This window comes from Ovis canadensis, chromosome 13, assembly GCF_042477335.2.
Source record: "Ovis canadensis isolate MfBH-ARS-UI-01 breed Bighorn chromosome 13, ARS-UI_OviCan_v2, whole genome shotgun sequence".
In the NCBI taxonomy this organism is placed as follows: Eukaryota; Metazoa; Chordata; class Mammalia; order Artiodactyla; family Bovidae; genus Ovis; species Ovis canadensis.
The window spans coordinates 81,006,881-81,021,308 of NC_091257.1; the positions used below are offsets into that span (position 1 = coordinate 81,006,881).

Below are 14,428 nucleotides of genomic sequence, written 5' to 3' on the forward strand. Positions count from 1 at the left end.
AAGATGGCAGATTAATGTCTCAGAATAACCATCTTTCTCAGGGGTCTGGATTCCAGGTTCTTTCATAGAACCAAAAAGAGAAGGGGTGAGGAAGTAAAGTGAAAAGACATAACAGAGAGGGAGAGGCGGTGGGGAAGTAAAGTAAAAGGGCCATCAGTCTTGCAAAACATGTCCGGGAATGTCCAGCTCTGTTAAAGGGGATGTGTTAATCTCTTCTCTTCACAGGTGGGCTGGGTCAGATTATCTCTTTGTGAACTGAACAAAGGCACTTTAGTTTAACAGTCAGGCAGAGAAGCAGGGTCCTCTGAGGCAGGCCAGTACATATGATTATAATAACAGCAATGAAAAGCAAGTTAAAGAAACAGTTCTACAACAGTACATGGTACAATGTAGGGAATATAGCCAATATTTTATGGTAACTATAAGTGGAATATAGCCTTCAAAAATTGTGAATTATTATATTGTACACCTATAACGTATATAATACTGTACATCATCTATACTTCAATTTTTTACTTTCCCCTGGTTTTAATCATTGCATTATGGATATGTAATACTTTCCTTCTTAGGAGATACTCACTGAGGTATTTCAGTGTAAAAGGGCTTGATCTGTGCAAGTTACTCTCAACTGGTTTGGGAGGAGAATACACACACACACACACACACAAACACACAGAGACAGACACAGACACACACACACAGAAAAGAATGTAAGGAAGCCAAATGCTAACAAGTACAGAATCTGGATGAAGGTATACAGGCGCGCGCGCGCGCACACACACACACACACACACACACACACACACGGAGAGAGAGAGAAGAGAATGTAAGGAAGCCAAATGCTCTTATAACTTTATCCTAAATTTGAAACTATTTCAAAATAAAGTTTTTAAAATGTAGTAAGTTTTAAATATGTCCAAAACAGAACTTCTGATTCCTCACCAAACCTGCTCCTTCCATAGACTCAGCTTAGACAATGTCAGCTCTTTCCTTTCCAGCTGCTCAGACTGAAACCGGTATATGGTGTCTTTTCCAGGGCTCTGAAGAGCTCCAGTACCATAGTTCTTGATGTCTCAGTGCAGAGAAGAATTCGGCGAAAGCAGAGTGGTAGATGAGAAGTGATTTATTAGAATAGGATGCTTGTGAAGCTTGCAAGTGGACAGGTGAGGAATGCCACACCCGAGAACTTACTGGGCTACAGTTTTACAGTCAAAGGATAAGTGGGGAGGGGGAGAAGACCTTCTTTGTCTTCCTTGAGTCATGTTTTCATCATTAGTTCATCCTCCGGGTTGTACAGGGGAGTTTTCTTGTCCCTGTGTGGTCAAACCAGGTCCACAAATTATTTTTTTTATGTGTGCAGAGAGCATGTCCTAGGGATCAGTAACTTACTGTGTTCACTGGGCAAGATGTGGGGCTCATGCCACAGTTTTTTTATTGTTGTGGGGCATGTCTCCTGCTTCTGTTGCCTGGTTTTGTTGCTAAGCAAGCCTGCTTGGTTCTGTGCTTAAGCAAACCTGCTTTCTCGAGTAACCATTAACTTACAGGGGTCTCCCATATTTTTCTACTGACAATCCCCACTGAGATTAACTACTTAATCACCTTGGAATCTTCACACACACACACATTAATCACCTTGGAATCTTCACACACACACCAATCCACGTGAAAAACCTACCAGTTGCAACTTTAAAATATGTCCAGAATCCCATCATTTCTCCCACTGCCAGCTCACTAGTCTGGACACCTCATCCTGCTCAATAGCTCCTCACTAGTCTCCCTGCTCCCTGCCGCCGCCGCCCCCCCCTCCCCAAGAGGGATTCAGTTAAAACATAAGCCAGATCATGCCACCCTTTGCTCAGAACTCTCTAAGGTCTTACAGAGGTCTGCAAGTGTAAGCAGGTAAGCGAAGAGGTCCCTGGAGAAAGAGAACCAGGAATGGTTTTTCTTCACATAAGGGAAGCCATTCTGGCCTAAGCCATTTTATGATCTAAGCCTGGCCACAAAGCTTGCCCTTGAACAGTTCTCGGTAATGAATGATGTTAAGGGAACAATAGCATGCAGAAAAGAGGCAGACAAACAATACAGCGGTGATAAAGCGCAGTCCCAGTTCCTCCTCAAGCGATTATGCATAACAATTCGTCTTTGAGTACTGCAGGAACTGAAGTCCCCACCCAGGTAGAGGAAGGAATGATGACTCTGACCCTCTTGACTTCAATCAACTAAACTTTGGACTCAGTGAGCCCTGGCCGCAATTCTATGAGGAATTCTCCTCTGCTTAACCCCTTCATGAATATGCACGTACCCTTAGCTTAAAAGTGAAAGCAAAAGTCACTCAGCGGTGTCCAACTCTGTGACCCTATGGACTATGGGGTCCATGGAATTCTCCAGGCCAGAATACTGGAGTGGGTAGCCGTTCCGTTTTCCAGGGGATCTTCCCAGCCCAGAGATCAAACCCAGGTCTCCCGCATTGCAGGCGGATTCTTCACCAGCTGAGCCTCCCCCAGTGTTGCTGTTCAGGGAGACACTGCTTTAGGAAAGATTCCCCCATGCTCTCCTTACTGACTACAGGAAGTAATATTTCCTTCCCCCTCCTGATCTTTGGCTTGGCAGTGTCTATTGGTTCCACACCCACCAAAAGGCAAACCCAGTTTTGGAGTAACACAAGGATCCCCGGGGCTAGGTCCCTACTGCTTCTCAGACCTCCTCTCCCAGCCCCCATCCCTCGGTGACCCTGACCAGGAGCTGGACAAGCGCCCCCTACAGGGGTTCTGTCTCAGGTGTTCACTGGGCCGGGCTCACTCCCTCACCTCCTTCCTGGAAGGCAGCCCCTACGTCTCCTTTGCTCTCTCTCCCCTCACCTCCTTTATTTTCCTTCATGGCATTTGTTTCTACCCTCCAAGCTGTGTAGCTACGGGTTCAAGACATTTCTCTCCACAAGAACAAAAGCTTCCTGAGCACTACAGTTCACTGCTATTTCCCCAGCACTCGAGCACCGTGCCAGACAGCTGTCAGTTAATATTTACCAAGCAAGTAACTGGATGTTGAAAAGTTCCCTGGGGAATGGAACGTCTGCGTTGGATCAAAGGGAAGGAGAGAAAGCGCAGGCAGGAGTCAGGGTGGGAGCTGATGCGTAAGCTGGGCCTTCGGGGGTCGCAATGACGTACAGGGCCTGATGGCAAAGACAGAGAGGAACGGGTCTGTCCTCCCAGCCCCCATCCTCTGACTCGGGCCAACAAGAGAGGGATTTGGGGGTGCAGCCCCACTAGCAAGGATGCTCCGGGGGTCCCCCGGTCCCAGCTCTCGCTGGCGCCCCAGGGCCTCCGTGGGTCTTCCTGGCCACTAATTCTCACCACCACCCTCCCCTTGTGCAGGTGAGGGCACCGAGGGCACTTGGAGAGTGACTTGGCCCAAGGCCCTTGGGCGCCCCACCCCCGCAGGAACCTGTGAGTGCAGCAGGCTCTTCTCTGGGAGTGGAAAAAAGCCGTACTTGGCCTGGTGGAAAGAAGCTCTACCCGGGGAATAGGCCGGGGCGCGGGCTCTGGCGGGGGTGGGGTCCGAGAGCTGCAGGCCCCCCGAGGTCCAGCGGCCTCGCTAGAGAGGAAGGACCGGCCCAGACAGACCCCCTTCCCCGGGCTGTCCAGGCCCCCCACTCGCCCCCCGTCACCTCCCCCAGCCCACCATGGGGAAGGCCCTCGCAGACTGGGGGGTTCACCCGGGAACACCCCACCTCCCTGGCCCGTGGGTCGCGGCCAAATAAGGCCGGGCTGCCGCGGCCCCGCCCCTGCCCGCCGCCGCACATTCTTCTGCCTTGTAAGGCCCGGCGCCGCGCCCCGCCCCGCGCCCCCGCCCCCGGGCCCAGACCCCACCGACGGCCCGCCGGTCCCCGCTCCGCAGCCGCTCCGCGCACCGCGCCAGCACCTTCTCCGCACCAGGTGGGAGCCCCGCGGCCCGGGGGGTCTGGTGTGGGCGGTGTGACGGACGCGGCTGGGACATGGGGTCGCGAGGGGGAGGTGGGGGTCGCAGGGTCTCTGGGCAGGGACAGATAGTGAGGCTGGGGCTGCGAGGTCGCTCCGTCCTACGGGGATTCGGGCGGCGGCTGGGCAGCAGGGAGACTGGACAGGCTCTGGGAACCAGTGGGCCCGCAGCAAGGGAAGACTGTCCAGGCCCTGCCCCTTCGCTGTGAAGTTAGAGATGCCGAGCCCAGAACTCGAGGTGTCCCGGAGGACGGGAGGGGCCTGGGGTCGCTGGCATTCCCTGCTCTAGAGGACGCATCTGTGTCACAGGCGGGAAGCAGCCCTGCTAGGCTCCCGCGGAGCATCCCTGACCCCTCCCCTATCTCCTGGGGCAGGAAAGAGGGATGGCGACCGGGGTAGCTTGTTTCCGCCATCACACCAACGCTGAATGCCATCTCCGGGACTTCCCTGCTCTGAGCCCGCTGCCCCCTAGGCCTTCTGGGTGGGGAAGCTTGGCCAAGGGCTGTAGGGCTCATCCCCTGTACCCCCTGGCCTGACAAGGCCCTGGGCTGCAGGAAGTGGTCCCCACTCCTCCCCAGCCCTGCAGCTGCTCTGGCTACTTCAGGAAAAAGTCAGATAACTCCCCCTCAGGGGAGGCGAGTTTACCAACAAGGCAGCTGGCAGTGCCAGCCATAGAGACCCTGAGGTAATGGGGGACGCAGGCCACGTCTTTGCTGTTATAGTGGGGTTTCCGGGGTCAGAGGTGGGGAGGTGGCACCTAGCTGTAGCAGGCCAAGGACCAGTTATATCTGATCCCTGGTGTCTAGGACCCCCAGGAGGAGGCAGCGATGGCTCCAGGTCTTAAGAGCTCAGCCTGGCTCTGACCCCAGTTCCTCAATCAAGCCTACAAATTGCCTCTGGTCACAACAGTGCCCCTCAACTACCATCGGCCCACCAGGAAAGGCCATTTGCCATCCCCAGACCTAAGCCTAGCCCAGGGGTCCCGGCTTCCAGCTGGACTCTATCCCTCTTACGGGCACACCGGTTCTTTTAATTGCACGGCGGGGGCACCCCATTTTCCCCACCCTGCGAAGTTCAGTGCTCCAAGCCCTGTGACAGCCCCTCGAGAGAGAGGGCGGGCATGGGGTGGCCATGGAGACCAAGCCAGGATCAGAGCAGCGGGTGAGCTCTTGGCCACTCCTGCCACATCAGCCCTAGAACTGTACAGATGGGGGTGGCAGTGACTGACGGGGACCATGGCGGTCTGCTGGGCGCGGTGGACTTCTCCTCGGCTGCCTTCTGTGGGCGCCGTGACTTAAAGTTTCCAGAGAACACCCGGCTCCTCGAAGCACTCCCTGCCGGCGGCACTGTCCCACCCCAACCCCTTCCCAAGGCTTCTGTCTACCCACCTTGAACCACACGAGAAGCACCGGGGGCCAGGTGTGTGGGTGCAGGGGGGCACTCTCTAACTATAGGCAGTTGTGCCTGGGGGGAAAGGCTGGGGCTGGCCAGCATCCCAGCTCAAGGTTTAAGATCTCAAAGGCCAAAGATCCAGAGTGACTTAGACAAGGTCATGGGATAAAGGCCTGGAAGACAGATTGAGGAGCAGTCAAGGCTTCTTGCAGATCCTCAACCACGAGACTCAGGACAGAGGAAAGAGGGGGCAGCAGTCCTGGGGCCCCAAACTGCCCCAGAAGCCACGACAAGCATTCAGGGAAACAGCCCCTTGTTACGTCTCAGTTTCCCCATCTGTAGAGTGGGGTCAGTAGACTGGCTAGCTGCCTTCAAGATCATTCATTAAGCAAGCATCTATGAGTGCCACCATGGGCTTAGGTATAATTCAGAGTGCCTACACCAGCCCTGACTGATTGTGATGGAGAGAGACCTTTAAGTGCTTGCTGTCAAAGCCAGGGTGGGGAACTGCTCCCCAAGGGCTGTCTGAAGAACTGGGCTCAAGAAGGAAGGTTGTTTCAAGGGGAGAACCAAGAAGGAAAGTCTGGGGGTATCTGGGAGCAGCCAGAGGTCCAGCTGGGCAGGATCACAGCTGGCAAGAGGGATGGCAAGGCGAGTCAGAGAACAGGCTAGGAGAGGCTCAGAGGGCCTCCTTCTGTGCCAGGCTTGGTGGGAGAGGGGGATGACAGGAACCCTCAAGGGCTTCAGGGTGAAGTACTGGGGTCTGCATGCAGTGGGTGAGACTGGCTGGATGTTCGGAGGCCAGGCCTAAACAAATGTAACAGGAAGCTGGGGTGCTCAGTCTGGGGAAGCTTTATGCTTCTATAAGCACTGAAGAGGGAGAACAAAGAGCAGGGCCCAACTCAGGTCTGTCCCCCACCCTAAGGGGCTGGTCAAGTGTGGACAGGTGGGGGGAAGGGAGGCTGCCCAGAGCGCCGGCCTTCCAGAACCTCCAGAGGAGGGAGAGGAGGAGGAGAAGAGAAGGAATGCGAGGAATGCAGGGCCGCCAACCGGCTCCTTCCTGCTGCTGGGGGCAGGGAGCCTCAGGGCCTCTCCCAAGGCTGCCCACCTTGTCACTGGGAAAGAGATGGATGGTGTGAATGCTCTTGAGGATTAAGGGAGATAAAGCACGGAAACGGTTGGCACCGAACCCAATCCTAAGTGTCTACCCACACCATGACAGCAGAAATAGCTTCCTCTGGGCCGGGCACCATGCCAGGGGCTTTTCGGGCACAAGTCAATGGATCCCTTTGGCTGGGCACTCCTATCCCATTCCAGATGAGGAAACACTTCAGAGAGGTAGAGGAAGTTGTTTCAGGGCATGTCACAGGGCCAACGCTGGCTGCTTCTGTGATGAGCCGGGTGGCAGGAGCCCCCAACCTATAGGAGCACGAAGGCCAGGCCCAGGCGCCAACAGCCTAGTGGGGTGGGGTAGGCCAGAAGCTTTTCTGGCCCCGGGTCACTGGCTCTCCCATTTGCATCCTCTGCCTACAGGAAAGAACCACACGCCTGCAGCCAAGATGTCCAGTAAACGGGCCAAGGCCAAGACCACCAAGAAGCGGCCACAGAGGGCCACGTCCAATGTGTTTGCGATGTTTGACCAGTCCCAGATCCAGGAGTTTAAGGAGGCCTTCAACATGATCGACCAGAACCGGGATGGCTTCATCGACAAGGAGGACCTGCATGACATGCTGGCTTCGATGGGTGAGCAGAGGCAGGACTGGGGGGCTGAGTGGGCCCATGAGGGCTGCAGCTGGAGCAGGCGGTGGGGTGGCTCATCCCTCAGGGAACACTTCCTGTGTACTGACTGAGGTGCCCACCCTGGAGAGGAGCTGCCACCTCTTTCTCCATTTAACAGACAGGGAAACTGAGGCACAAAGCAGTTCAGCACTGGACTTGAACCCAGACAGGCCCACTCCTGCCTCAGGCAGATCTGCGGTTTCAACTGCCTGGTGCCACTTCACTGAAGGAAAGGGATCAGCAACTAACTACAAAACTGCAGACTTTCCATTGTACAGATGGGGAAACTGAGGCCAAGAGTGGAGGCCAGGGCCCCTCCTTGCTCCCTCAGAGGTCACCTGTGTCAGACTCTGAGAGGCGGACTCCAGTGACTTCCCCAGACTCAGAATGTCAGAGCTGAAAGGCCTCAGGAATCCAGCACCTTGCACCATTGCTCAGATGGGGAAACTGAGGCCCAGAGGCCAGGCCTCCAGACACCAGCCCACCAGACACCAAGGTGGTCTGCCTCCACATTGCTCCCCATGCACTGGCCACAGACAATCCCCCTCAGCCCCAGTTTCTGGTGCCCCCTTCATCCAGATGAGAGCATCTGGGTCAGACACTGACTGGGGGGTGGTCTCAGGTAGCAGAGGAGGCAGCCTATGGCAGTCACGCCTGAGTCAGTCCCTGGCACCGCCCCTCACTGAGCAGCCCACTCAGGCCCGTGGCCCGTGTGTGCATTCCAGGGGGTCTAGTGAGAGGGGCAAATGACCCAGGAGGGCGGACGATGGACACTGTCCCCACCCTCAGCGCCACACCTCTCCCAGCTTCACACCAGACCCACCTGGAGGCTCCTCCCTGGGGAGTCAGGGGCAGGAAGGAAGACTGAGGCCTGGGCAGGAGAGGGGCTGTGTGTCCTGCTGGCACCAGCCATCCCACGGGGATACCGCAGAGTGTGGGGCTCAGAGGAGACAGGGACACAAAGACTCCTTCCCATTTAGGAGGTAGAACCCGGGCTTCCCAGGTGGTGCAGCGGTCAAGAATCCACCTGCCAATGCAGGAGATGCAGGTTCAGTCCCTGAGTTGGGAAGATTCCCCTGGAGGAGGAAAGGACAACCCGCTGCAGTATTTTCTTGCCTCCATGGACAGAGGAGCCTGGTGGGCTGCAGTCCATGGGATCGCAAAGAGTCAGATGTGACTAAGCAACTGAGCACACACACCTGGGCTCTCAACCCCAGAGACTAGACTGGATGTTTACCCAGAAAAACCCCCACTCCTGTTTGCAGCTCAGTTAGTGGGTCCACAGATCAGTCAGGGTCTCTGGTTAAGAACATCACCCTCTGGGAATTCCCTGGCAGTCCAGTGGTTAGAACTCGGCACTTCCCCTGCAAGGAGTGTGAGTTTGATCTCTGGTAGGGGAACTATGGCACCCCACTCCAGTATTCTTGCCTGGAAAATCCCATGGATGGAGGAGCCTGGTAGGCTGCAGTCCATGGAGTTGCAAAGAGTCGGACATGACTGAGAGACTTCACTTTCACTTTTCACTTTCATGCATTGGAGAAGGAAATGGCAACCCACTTCAGTGTTCTTGCCAGGAGAATCCCAGGGACGGGGGAGCCTGGTGGGCTGCCGTCTCTGGGGTCGCACAGAGTCGGACATGACTGATGCGACTTAGCAGCAGCAGCAGGGAACTAAGATTCTGTGGGTCACATGGCACAGCTGAAAACAAGAATCAGGACCACCATCCTCAGGTTTAAAAACAAGAACAGCAAAGAATAGCTTCCCTGGTGGCTCAGACGGTAAAAACAAGAGCAGCAAACAATAAAACAGTAATAACAAGTGGCAGCTCTGCGGGTATGATCTCAAATCTCAAAGGTAGATGTGATTATCATTCTCACTTTATAAATGAGGAAACAGAGGCTCAGAGAGGTTAAGTAATCTGCCCAAGCTCACACAGCTACCAAGTGGCGGAGCTGGGATTTGAACCCAGCAGCTGATCCGAGTCCGTAGGGCTGTGCCAGTCACTGTTCCGTGCATTTTACAGCCATTGCTGTCCTCAATCTTCGCAGTTCTCCTCAGGAGCTGGGGAAGCAGGCACAGAGCTGGGATTCAGACCTTAGCCTGTGTGGCACCAAAGCTCGCTGGTTTACCTACTGTAGAAACTGTGCCTGGGGTCCGGGGTCTGGCTGCCTGGCTTCACACGCTGGCTCCATTCTTCACTCGCGGTGTGACAGAGGACAAGCCACCTCACCTCTGAGCCTCAGGTCCCACATTGGTGAAGGGGTAAGAAGCTGAGGCGGTGACATTTAAAGCCATAAGGCACACACGGTACCAAAGGCAGGGAGCGGTCCCCAGAGGGGGGCTCTTATACCTCAGACAGCGTGACCCATGGCGATATCCAGACCCCAGACCCGAGGCAACTGGTCGAGGCCGCCAGGGGAGTGGGCGGCGATTATCAGTGGGAAAGGGCAGTCAGAGCCGGCGGTCCCAGAGGGAGGCTTTACAGTTTACTAAGTTAACTGCTGCTGCTGCTGCTAAGGTGCTTCACTCATGTCCGACTCTGCAATCCCACAGACGGCAGACCCCTGGCTCCTCCGTCCCTGGGATTCTCCAGGCAAGAACACTGAAGTGGGCTGCCATTTCCTTCTCCAATGCAGGAAAGTGAAAAGTGAAAGTGAAGTCATTCAGTCATGTCCGACTCTTAGCAACCCCATGGACTGCAGCCTACCGGGCTCCTCCGTCCATGGGATTTTCCAGGCAAGAGTTCTGGAGTGGGTCGCCAGTGCCTTCTCTGACTAAGTTAACTAGTCAGCTCTAGTTTACGAACACTAGGGCTTCCCTGGTGGCTGAGATGGTGCCTGCATTTCAGGACGCATGGGTTTGATCCCTGGGTGGGGAAGATTCCCTGGAGAAGGGCATGGCTATTCATTCCAGTATTCTTGCCTGGATAATTCCATGGAGAGAGGAGCCAGGTGGGCTACAGCACATGAGGCCGCAGAGTCAAGACACGACTGAGTGACTACCCTTTCACACTTTTCAACAGCTTACTAAATTTACTGTCTCTTGTCTATGGGGCTATGCAGGGAGGGGACGGGAGGTGAGAGCAGGCACGGATGGCCCTTCCCCACAGGGAAGAACCCCACGGATGAGTACCTGGAGGGCATGATGAGCGAGGCCCCGGGGCCCATCAACTTCACCATGTTCCTCACCATGTTTGGGGAGAAGCTGAACGGCACAGACCCCGAGGATGTGATCCGCAACGCCTTCGCCTGCTTCGACGAGGAGGCCTCAGGTCAGTCAGCAGCCTCGGGACAGAGGCCTGGATGGGGCTGGGGCTGCACACCTCGCCTGGGCACCCCGCGTATGCAAGAGGCACCCAGCTGCGCTGGCACCTCAGGGCCCCCCTCTGCCTCCAAAGGCCAGGACAGAGATCATCTGTCCACCTGTTTCTGCCACCAGAACGATAAAAGCTGCTTCCTTGTTTTGTCCCCCCCAAAGGCTAAACTGAAACAGCCCACATCCCGTCAGCCTTCCCACTTCTTAGCTCTCCTGTTGGCTCAACGCACTGGCTTCTGCTTTTGACCCTTCCAGAAACCAAACCATCTCAGGCCCACGGGCCAACAGGTTACAGAAACCCGCGCCCCCCACCCTCAGGTCCTCCAAAGGGCTTCCCAGCCACCGCGGGTCTCTCCCAGGGACAGGCCTGTGGGACGCCGCTGGCAGTAGCCGCTTCAGCAGTTTCTCAGGGGCCAGAGGCGCACCACAGGCCTAAGCAGGTCAGAACCTTCTCCTGACTGCGTCACAGCTCCCTAACTAGGTTGGCATATTTTCCTCCCCATTTTCCAGATCAAACAGGCAAAGAAAGGTTAAGTAACTTGCCCAAGGTCACACAGCTAGAAAGAAGAGATCAGCATTCAGACGCAGGCAGTGGAGCTCTGGGGCCCAGTTCTTCAAGCAGTACCGTCAGCACCCCCACAGCCCCAGGCAGGGCCTCCCCAACCCTCACAGCCCCAGGGCCCCCATCCCCACCCCCACAGAAACACCTCGCAGACAGCCCCACTGCAGAACTGTTCCCGCTGGGCCCTGGTGACCTTGAACTGAACAGACACCAGGACTGTGTCTTTTCCCGGTGCCCCTGCCCCCCGCCTCCAGCTACAAGGTCTGTGAGTCCTGGGGGGGCCCCGGGCAGGGGGTGTGAGGTGTGTCTCAAGGCCCTGGCCCTGTGCCCCCTCTGCCCCCGCCCCAGGTTTCATCCACGAGGACCATCTTCGGGAGTTGCTCACCACCATGGGTGACCGCTTCACAGATGAGGAGGTGGACGAGATGTACCGAGAGGCGCCCATTGATAAGAAAGGCAACTTCAACTATGTGGAGTTCACCCGCATCCTCAAACACGGCGCCAAGGACAAGGACGACTAGGCCATCCCAGCGCCCCGTGCCCAGCCCCTGTCCCAGCCACCTGCTCCCACATACACCATCTGCACCGGATCCGTGCCCATGAGCCCAGAGCCCCCTCTCAGGGGACTCTCCCCCTGAGGGGCCGGGGGCCCAGCTCCGAGTGAAGGAACCGACTGAGAAAGCACAGCACCAGGCCAGGGGCAGAGCCAGCGGGAGGCTGGTGACCCTCCGAGGAAACCCCATCTCCTCGGGAGCTGGGCCGGGGGCTGGCCTGGGAGGCCCCGAGGAGAGCCCCGGCCTTGGCTGTTGCCTGCCCGCTTCTGGCTGCTCCCCGCAGGAAGGGCTCTGTGTCCTGGTCTGGGACACCACTCCACTTGCACCACCCCCCCCCCCCCCCCCCGCAAGCCCTTCCCCAGCCACTGCCACAAACACACGAATCTCACCACGGTCCGCTCTCAGAGGACAGGGTGCCACTCCCCTCCCCGACACCGTGCCCGGCCACGAGAACACATCCCACCCCACCGGGAGTGTGCTCTGGAAGATGCAAGAGGGCGGACGTTTCGTCTTGGGGAGGCAGAGCCTCTAATAGAAGGTTGAGCATTGCTTTGGGTGTGTATGTCTGTGGCTGGGGTGAAATAAAGGTGCCCTGAGGCCCCAAATACCGCCCACCCCGTCCTTCCCTCCACCCGCTGACTACCAGCCCAGGGAAGGCTCAGCTGAGACCAGACCAGCTGCGGGAGCAGGCAGAGCCTGAGGGGAGAAGCTCTGCTGGGAGGGAGCGGGCAGAGGGGGCAGGACCCACCACAGCAAACCCCAGTGGGGGCTCTGGGGCTCTGAGAGGGCAAGGGTCAAGGTCACAGCCTTCAGGACTAGAGCCTGGTCTCCAGGGTCCCCTCAATGCTCCTGGGGAGCCAGGTGGTCCTGGAAGAGCAGGGAGGCTTTGGGAGCTGTGAGGAGGGGATGGAGATGAGAAGGAACGGATTCCCTGCAGGCAGCTACAGGTGTCTGGGTTCACTGGAGGGTCGGTTCCGCCACGTGACCAGCAGCACAGTAAGCCACAGCTTTTCACATCCCACATGTGTGAGAGACCAGCAGGACTGGGGTCCCTGTTACAGTTGACAGTGGGGACACTGATGATGGTGCCTGGAGCCTAAGGGGAAGGGAAATAAATGCTGGTTGAATGAACAGAGAGACAGGGACAGGGACCACCTGAGGCCACCCAGCAGGTCTGGGGCAGAGCGAGAGCTGGTCCCTGGCCTCTGGACCTTCCATGGGGTTCAGGCCAGGACTGGACACATCCCATCTGCACCCAGCAGGGAGCAGGTGCTGCTGCCTTCCCTAAAGGTCACCCAGAGCCAGCCAGCCACAAAGGTATGAGGTCAGAGCCAAAGGAGCACCGAGCACTAAGGGGACCCTGCATCGGCCTAGGAAGCCAAACCTCCTCCAGGCCGCTGCCCCCGCGTAGGTACCCAGCCCTTTCCAGCGGAAAGCCACGAAAGCCCTTCTCTTGCCTCCAAACTGAGCCCCACAACTCCCTGAGGTCAACTTTAGATGGAGCCAGCCCCAAACGAGTTCCAAAAGGGTGCAAATGCTCCCCAGACTCAGTCCTAACCACACCATACCCTTGACTCTGACCCCAGACTGTGGGCCCTGAGCAATCCTCATCCCAACCTGACACTGAGCTTGGCTACCCACTCACTGGGACCAGTTCCCGGGACTCCCAGAGCACTGGCCAAGCAGGCCGGACACCAGGGTCCAGGTCTCTCGGCGGAGCCACTGTGGTACCAAAGGCCTTCCTGGAAGAAGGCGGGGACGTGGGGTCAGGAACAAACCTCCTTGGTCTCAACCCCCACGTTGTGCCACAAGCCTCCTCCCCCTCCACCCCAGGAAGAAAGACTCACACCCAGGGGCGGCAGGCTGGAACCAGTGCAGCCTCACTGGTTTCAGAGCTGGGGGGTGCTGAAGGAACCCTGGTGACGGGAAGAGGGAAGTGTTCTGTGTGTGGAAGGGCAGGACCAGGAGGAAGTTGCAGAAAGCGCTAAGGAAGAGGGTACTGCAAGGCATGGAGACAATCTGAACGAAAGTCCGGGAACAGGAATGCGTGTGGCACAGACGTACGACCCAAGAGGAAGGCGAGTTTCACTGGTTAATTTATCACCATCTCACAGCAGCCTCTTAGAAAAGCAGCAGCAGCAGCAGCTGTTTTATTTCTTACAAGGCAACATTTAGAGGTAATGGCGAAGGACCCCAAAAGTTGCAATGTCTGGGACAAAACTCTGAAGAGACACACGCGCACGCACACAAAGACCAGTGGATGTAAAATGATGAAGACTGTTTCTGTAAGGCTAGAGAAACTGTAAGCAAAGTTAAAACCGAGTACAGATGGGGAGAAAGTATTTGTAGCATGATTAATTTTTTAAGTTAATGACACTATCGTATAAAAAGAACTTCAATCATTCAATAAAAAAAAGGGAATTCCCTGGTGGTCCAATGGTTAGGACTCTCAGGCACTTTCACTACCAGGACCAGGGTTCAATCCCTCATCAGGGAACTAAGATCCCTACAAGCCAAAAAAAAAAAAAAAAAAGCCATGTCAGTAGGGAAAAAATGGGCAAATAATATGAAAAAAAAATCTCAGAAGAAATACAAACACTTAATAAACATGTTTTATATTATTGGCTGCATCTCAGTTCCCCAACCCGTGTCCTCGGCAGTGAAAGCAGAGTCCTGATCACTGGAATGCCAAGGAATTCCTTAAAACTCATTTTTTAATTAAAAAAAATTATTTTATGCCGGACTAGAGTTGATTTACAATGTTGTGTTAGTAAAACTCATGTTTTAGAAATGGTGCATTTTTACTGTATTAAAATGAAACAAGGAATTAATATCTAAAAGAAAAAGTTGTA

At 55.8% G+C, this 14,428-nt stretch overlaps 1 protein-coding gene and 1 long non-coding RNA gene across 3 annotated transcripts in view; one reads left to right on the forward strand and one right to left on the reverse strand.

The window, feature by feature from the left end:
• Nucleotides 1-14,428, reverse strand: part of LOC138417714 (uncharacterized) — a 35,070-nt gene that overhangs the window by 2,279 nt on the left and 18,363 nt on the right. Inside the window, exons 4-5 of one of the 2 annotated variants that reach the window (XR_011248256.1) lie at nucleotides 7,969-8,172; nucleotides 1,106-1,313 (exon numbers count right to left, since the gene is read on the reverse strand). The exons of the other annotated variant lie outside the window; for it this stretch is intronic. This is a non-coding gene — a long non-coding RNA (uncharacterized lncRNA). Of the gene's footprint in view, nucleotides 1-1,105; nucleotides 1,314-7,968; nucleotides 8,173-14,428 lie in introns of those variants that run through there. 2 annotated transcript variants of the gene reach the window in all.
• MYL9 (myosin light chain 9) lies at nucleotides 3,037-12,181 on the forward strand. Its single transcript, XM_069548501.1, has 5 exons — nucleotides 3,037-3,130; nucleotides 3,372-3,932; nucleotides 6,900-7,109; nucleotides 10,255-10,416; nucleotides 11,371-12,181. Exons 3-5 carry the CDS (start codon nucleotides 6,926-6,928, stop codon nucleotides 11,541-11,543), a joined length of 519 nt encoding a protein of 172 aa, XP_069404602.1. The 5' UTR covers nucleotides 3,037-3,130; nucleotides 3,372-3,932; nucleotides 6,900-6,925; the 3' UTR covers nucleotides 11,544-12,181.

Coding starts and splice junctions, on each gene's coding strand:
- MYL9 (XM_069548501.1), top strand. CDS start 6,926: ATGTCCAGTAAACGGGCCAAGGCCAAGACCACCAAGAAGCGGCCACAG. Junction 7,110..10,254: donor TGACATGCTGGCTTCGATGG/GTGAGCAGAGGC, acceptor CCTTCCCCACAG/GGAAGAACCCCACGGATGAG. Junction 10,417..11,370: donor CTTCGACGAGGAGGCCTCAG/GTCAGTCAGCAG, acceptor CCCCCGCCCCAG/GTTTCATCCACGAGGACCAT.